Source organism: Gastrolobium bilobum, unplaced genomic scaffold (genome assembly GCF_033153095.1).
Source record: "Gastrolobium bilobum isolate Gb01-03AN ecotype WA unplaced genomic scaffold, APGP_CSIRO_Gbil_v1 utg59945, whole genome shotgun sequence".
Lineage (NCBI taxonomy): Eukaryota > Viridiplantae > Streptophyta > Magnoliopsida > Fabales > Fabaceae > Gastrolobium > Gastrolobium bilobum.
This window is the reverse complement of record NW_026898176.1, coordinates 9,003-16,267: the sequence shown is the minus strand read 5'-3', so window position 1 is coordinate 16,267 and position 7,265 is coordinate 9,003. Positions and strand designations below refer to the sequence as shown.

General features: G+C 39.5%; 1 protein-coding gene across 1 annotated transcript; it reads right to left on the bottom strand.

Moving 5' to 3' along the window:
- Positions 1-2,169: 2,169 nt before the first annotated feature.
- LOC133313592 (germin-like protein subfamily 1 member 7) lies at positions 2,170-2,961 on the bottom strand. Its single transcript, XM_061514990.1, has 2 exons — positions 2,847-2,961; positions 2,170-2,717 (listed from the first exon to the last, which is right to left on the bottom strand). Exons 1-2 carry the CDS (start codon positions 2,959-2,961, stop codon positions 2,170-2,172), a joined length of 663 nt encoding a protein of 220 aa, XP_061370974.1.
- Positions 2,962-7,265: the final 4,304 nt, after the last annotated feature.

Below are 7,265 nucleotides of genomic sequence, written 5' to 3'. Positions count from 1 at the left end.
TGGCCATGACTTCTTTCTCCTACATTTCTACACATTCTTTCTCTCTCCCCATCCAAAATTCATTACTCTTCTCTGCCACTACCAAGGTTTACCTTCACCATCGAATCTTGCTTTGGTCATTCTTCTTCCAACTCCTTCATTTTCTGTCCTCCCGTTTTCACACCCATTGAAGCAAATAGAAGTAAAGTTACCACCGAAAATGACAAAAATTTCAAGACACAGTGTGTTGGGTCACGCCTTTTGCAGGCGTGAATGGTTATGCCTTTTTTAGGCGTGAGTGACGTGGCTATCCCGCCTGCGTGAGACGTGAGTGGAGAAGCCCAATCCGAGCGTGATATCCTGCAATAGATTCGTAAATAGTATGAAAACAACTATATATTTGTATAATTTATTTAAATTACAATATTTAATTTTCTGCCAGCAAAAACACCCACCAATCTCTCACCTTTCATCACCACACCATGGAAACCACCTAAAGTATGAGTTTTAGAGAGAAAAATACCATCTTGAAAGTTTGTGATTTCTGGTTGGAGGCTTAAAGGAGGAGTCTTGACATTGTTGGAGGCTTGGAGACTTTCTTTTTGCTTGGGTAAAGCTACTTGGTAAGAAAGACATAAACTTTCTTTAGATTATCATGATAAATGGCACAATTTAATATTAAAGGTTGAGTCTTGAAGTGGTTTATATGTTTATGATACGAGGAAACACTGATTAAGTGTTAAATGATCTTGAGGGATGACTGTACAACCTTTTTTGCAAAGAAAGAATGGAGTTCTTCGTTTTTGTTAAAAGAAGGAAAAATAAAATTGTAATAGTGATTTTTCTGATTGAACACTTTCCGTATTTTGTCCATATCTTGATTTGTAGACCTTGGATTTGAACATAACTTAGTGTTTTGAAAATCTTAGAAGTATACCTACAACTTTCGTGGGGTCGAGATATGATTTTGTGGTTAATGGGCTATAAATCGTGTCCAAAGTCCTTTGGGGTAGTGCTTTACGAATTTCGAACATGTTTGGGTAATTCAGTCTTATCCGGAGTTACAGATATCGTTTTGGCCCACTCTCAACTGTTTTGAAAAGATAAGATTATAGTTAAAACTTGTATGAAGAAGTTTAAATCCAACTTTAATGTTTCAATAGCTTAAATTGGTCATGAAGCTAAGATAGTTGTGCTGTCATATTCATTAGGCAGGAACATGTTGTTAATTCATTAAGAAAAAAAGTTGCCAACTTGATGGTTCTGGCATTTACAAGTTTGAATCTTGTGTGGTGCAACAACGGAAAGCTACTTGTTCTTAATTCACTCTTTTTTTTTGGAAGTAAATACCTACGCAAATTGTAATGTCTTACTGAAGTTCTAGCTTTAAAGGAAGAATCCCAAAATTCCGATACTAACGACGAGGTATAAAGCTTGCAAAACCTGACGAGATATTCAAGTACGATTTTTTAATAGAGAATGACATTGCGGATGGAGAATGGAACTGTTTGGAGTAGAAAGATTTTTGTTGCCCACGTTAGACCAGTTATTGCGGCATTGCATAAACAATTTTTTGGTGATACGTTCGGTCCGAGTGTTTGCGTTAATTTAGTATATTTACTGATCGTGATTTGGTGAAGCCCATAACAGAACTAAAATTTGTTAAAGATTTTAAATTTGTGCTTCAAATATGCTTCTAAGTTTTAGATAAGACAGATTATAAGGCCTCTAAACCCCTGAACTGCCCACGTCTAGTTTGGTACTGCTAATTAGTTAATCAATATCCCTACGCAAATTGTAATGAATTACTGAAGTTCTGGCTTTAAAGGAAGAATCCCAAAATTCCGATAGTAACGACTAGCTTGGTAATGCTAATTCGTTAATCAATTATCCCATAAGTGTAACCATTTACTTGCAATCAAATTAAAATGATCAAGGATTTACCGAATAAAAAATCAACACGAGAAAGAGATGGGCAGAATAAGGTTCTTTTATTAAGCTCTCAATAATAATGCATTACACCAAATTCAAATAAAAAAATAAAAAAACCTATGTTAAGTAACATGATCCATATGCAATCTATTTATTAGTTGAAGAAAATATTTGGAGAAGGTCAATAACACAATGCAATCTTAATGTTGAAATCAATAATTCAATTGGAATGAAATGGGCACCATTCATGTTTGCAAACTAGTTGTTGTTGTACCAGGGTTGCTTCTGAAGATAATCAATTACGTTCTTGTCCACTTGGAAAGCTTTGGTAAGAACATATGGAGAAATAGGAGGATTTGATTTAAACAGAGCATTTGCAATTGTGATAACTCCTGGATTTTGGCTACTGAGAGATGCAATGGCCACAGCATTAACGTTTCCCACATTAAGTTGGAAATGAATGAGACCAATTGGGAACACAAACACATCACCCTTGTTCAGCACTTTTGTGAATAGACGATTGTTGTCTTGATTTGATGTCACAAATCCAACAAGGAGAGTACCTTCAACTACTATAAGGATCTCTGAGCCACGTGGGTGAGTGTGAGGAGGGTTTAAACCCTTTGGTGCAAAATCAATGCGAGCCAATGATATCCCAAGTGTGTTTAGTCCGACTAGTTCAGTAACACTCACTGGAGTCACTTTTGAGTCGAGTGGGTTTCTAGTATTCCCTGGTTCAACATGCTTGAAGAAATCTTCAGCCGTGACAAGTTTTGGGTCTTTGCAGAATTTTCCATTCAAAAATACTACAAATAAACAAGAGAATGTTTTAATAACAAAGAAAGTCAATTATATAGTTATTCATGACATGATCTAAATGTAAAAATAAACTTAGAATTCGAATGGTAAGACTTGTGAAGAATGTGTATACATACCGTCATTGGGGTCATTGGTTGCCACACAGAAATCCTGCAGAGGGCTGGGGTCATAAGCATAGGCAACAGAGGATGCCAAAGCTAAAATGGCAACGAGGAAGTAGACAGCTTTCATTTTGCCTCTTACTATTACTCTTAATGATTCTGCTTAAGTAATGGCTTGTGAGAATTAATTGAATTCTGTTTCATGTGAAACTTTATATTTATAAGGAGGAACCGTTGAATTGTTCTGCAGTTTATCTTTACGGTAATTAGTTCTTTATATGATGATGAACCATTCTTGACCAACTACCCGCGTACTTGGTCACTAGTATATATATATTCACAAGGCAAGAAAGTGAGACCATTTCTGATTGGTCGTGTCAACAATTAATTAAACAATTGCAATCCGAAATTCGGAAATTGTAAGTTGTTTATGTGTAACTTGTTTTTTTACATTAGTGAAAAAAAAAAATTTGGTAGATATTAATTGATGTCCGATCGGTTTCGAGTTTGTGGTCAAGAATAGGAATTGAGACTCTACTAGTAAATTATTTGATTATAAGGAAGCTGTGTTTGAAGATGATAATCACCGAATTCATTAATTGTTATCATATATCCTTTGACTTTTTAAAGTCTGTGTTAATTGCTACGGGCCTTCAAATGAACCTTTCTGAAGGAGATAATAGATATGAAGCAAAACGAATATGATAAGGTGGGACTCGTAATGAAATGAAAATAGTTGTAGAACTCTAGTAATTTTTCCTTGACCGTGACTTCACGTTTCCGACACTTTTACAATTTCAAAGACACGAGGCCAATATATTAACGATTATTAATTTTGCGATATGCCAAAATATAAATAGAAGGTTTTCTCTATTAGCCAAATTAAGGCGGTTTGGCAGCTTCAAAAATGGGTAAACAAACTCACCATAAAACATATTATCCTCTTCTCTGGATAAACATGACCCGGCTTGCTATAACAGGACATTTACAAGTTGGACGTGTGAATGTACGCGTTTATGAACTCAGCTTGCATTTTAAATATCAATTTTTTTTAGGGAAAACTTCACTCGTGGATATAATAATTATCACTTAGTCACTTTGTGATTTTAAATTTATCACTCAAACTCATTGTGGTTATAAAATACATCATTTAACCCCTCAAATGTCTAAAATGTCCTTATTATTTAAAATATCGATAATACCCTTACTCAATAAATTACAAATTATATGTGAAATATAAAAAAGGGAATGATATTGTAACAACCAAGTTGTGTTACAATCAATGTTACTACTAATCAATCTCACCATTAAATCGATTATGTTAATCAAATGGTTATATTTATTTCCATCTTTGTATGGTTATGATTTTCCATATTTAAAGTGAAAGCATTAAATATGAAAAATCATAACCATACAAAGGTAGAAATATATATAAAGTATTAAATTTGAAAAATCATAATCATACAAAGATGGAAATAAATATAATCGTTGGATCAACATAATCGAACTAACAGTGAGATTGATTGGTAGTATGTAACGCACGATTCCAGAATTTCCAGAATTAAGGTGGTTTAGGGAAAGGAGAAAGGAAGAGAGATATAGAAGAGAAAGTAGAGAGTAGAATCATTCAGATTTTGCATAAAAAAACATTCATCAGTCTCACATGACAATATAATGCCCTATCCCTAATGGGCTTTCCTATCCACACATCAGCCAGTATGGCTATTAACTATACGAATTAAAAGATACTTATTGGGGTACCAGGGCCCACGGCTATATCAGCTGGTCTCATAATCACCCAAGTAATGGGGCTTCTTGCGGGTTCGAGCAACTGGGCCTAGCTCATGAGGAGGGTCCGTTACATTCCCCTCTTGTTCAAACAATTCCTTGTCCTCAAGGATAAGAGGTGGAGCTGGACCAATCAAGGGGAAGCGCTGAGTTGGCGGTCCAATCGTAGCAGGGCAGGGGGAAAGGTGATTGGGAACCGTTGCATCAGTGCAGTGGTTGGGAAGTAGCTGGCCAGCATTAAATGCAGGCGCGTGGGTAGCAGGTGAGTGGTTCACATGCATTGGTGGAGTGATAACCGAGGAGGACTGAAAAGGTGTTGGGTAGACGAAACCCAATGTATCAGCATCTGTGTTGCCAGTAGATACTTCAGTCGTTCCTTCTCCCTTCTTCTCTCGCACTAAATCTTCCTTCTCCTCCTTCTTTTCCCGTTGCATCAGTGGAGGGTTGGTTGCCGCGGTATGTGTAGTGTAAGGAAGAGTACCGCCAGCCAAAATAAAAGCTTCATCTTCCCAAGTGCTGTCTTCGGGGGGTAAGCCCTGCCATTGCACTAGGACTTGTGCCACCCGCCTGCCCTTGCGCCACACTTCTCGGTTTCCTACAAGCACCGCTGGTGCATGTGCCATCGGGTTGTCACGCGGAGCAAGAGGAAGCTCATGGATCTGATACTGGCGGTCAGATCGCAAGGGTCTCAACAGAGAGACGTGGAAGATAGGGTGAATGCGGGCCAAAGGTGGAAGCTTTAGCCGGTAAGCAACTGGGCCAATACGTTCCACCACTTCAAATGGTCCATAAAACCGCAAAGCAAGTTTTTGTGAAGATCGTCGTTGAACTGACAACTAACGATACGGCTGCAGACGGAGGAGAACTTGCTCGCCGATGGTAAAAATTTTATCTTTACGTTTTTTGTCCGCTTGATTTTTCATCCGAGTTTGAGCTCTGATGAGGTTTTCTTTGACTGTGGCGAGGATGGATGCACGAGATGAAAGTGTAAAGTCGACGGCTTCGTTGGTGGAAGAGCCGAGGGTGTAAACCAGTGGATTGGGGGGAGGACGTCCAAACGTGATCTGATAAGGAGTCATGCTGGTGGAGGTGTTAAAGGCCGTGTTATGATGATACTCTGCCCAGGCTAAATAACGAGACCACGAGGAAGGATTCTCAAAGGTAAAAGCCCTTAAGAACTGTTCCACGCACCTGTTTATCCTCTCTGTTAGCCCATCTGATTGAGGATGGTAAGCTGAAGTGAATCTTAATGTTGTCCCTTGCAGATGAAAGAGTGTGGTCCAAAAGTTACTTAAAAATAATGGATCACGGTCCGAGATGATGGAGCGAGGGATCCCATGAAGTTTTCCCACTGAGTCCCAGAATAACTGAGCTATCTTGGCCGCGGTATAACGGGGTGGGAGGGCCACAAAGTGCGCACCTTTGGAGAAGCGGTCCACCACGACAAGGATGGCAGAGGAACCATGAGAAAGTGGTAGATGAGTCACAAAATCCATGCTCAAATCGGTCCACGTTTCTTCTGGTGGCTTGATGGGTGCTAGCAACCCGAAAGGTGAGTGGTTTGGTGGTTTTATTTTCTGACAAATTTCACATTTGGCCACATAATCCCGAATAATTTTCCGCATTCCTTTCCAGGTAAAATTAGTGGCAATTCGTTGCAGTGTCCCCGTGAAGCCAGAATGCCCACCTTGAACAGAGGAATGCAGATCGTGCAATAAGTGTGGGATGATGGAAGAGCTGCTAGGAAGCACAATGCGGTTACGAAAGAACAGCAAATCATCTTTTATTTTCCATTCGGGCTGTGTGGCCGGTTCATGCATTAAAGCTTGTAATATGTCGTAGCAGTAGGGGTCTTGTTGTAACTCTTGTAGCAGTATGGACTTGTAATCACTAATCGGACCACTCATCGCCAAAAAATGGGGCTTTATAGTGTCAAAAGCCCCTTCTGGTTGCCTGGACAAGGCATCAGCCACCACGTTTGTTTTGCCAGATTTGTATGTGATGCAGTACTCGAAGCCTAAGAGCTTGGAGAGAAAAGACTGTTGCTCAGGTGATTGAACAACCTGGTTCATGAGGTTGTGCAAGCTCTTGTGGTCTGTGCGGATGGTAAATGGTACCCCTAACAGGTATTGCCTCCATTTCGCTACTGCCGAAGTGATAGCAAACATTTCCCGAATATAGGTAGATTTAGTGCGCATAGTGGGAGCCAATTTCCTGCTGTAGAAGGCAATAGGATGATTATTTTGAATTAGCACAGCTCCTACTCCGATACCGGAGGCATCAGTTTCTACCACAAATGGTTCCTTGAAATTAGGTAACGCTAGAATAGGGGCCTCTGTGAGTGCGTGTTTGAGCTTAGTGAATGCCTCTTGGGCAGTTGTGGACCAGTGAAAACCCTCTTTGGTTAAGAGGTCAGTCAATGGAGCGGCAATAGATGCATAATGACGTATGAAGCGACGGTAGTAGCCTGAAAAGCCTAGGAAAGCTCTGACTTGCGTAGCAGAAGTAGGTATGGGCCAGTCCAAAATGGCTTTGGACTTACTAGGGTCGGGTGCCACACTGTCTCCTGAAATAATGTGGCCTAAAAAGTGAATGGACGATTGAGCAAACAAGCACTTAGACAACTTGGCAAATAGGGCATGAATC

Excerpts from the sequence above, each read along its gene's own strand:
- LOC133313592 (XM_061514990.1), bottom strand. The coding sequence starts at position 2,961 with ATGAAAGCTGTCTACTTCCTCGTTGCCATTTTAGCTTTGGCATCCTCT. Across the intron at positions 2,718-2,846 it reads AACCAATGACCCCAATGACG|TATTTTTGAATGGAAAATTC; the intron begins GTATGTATACAC and ends GTTTATTTGTAG.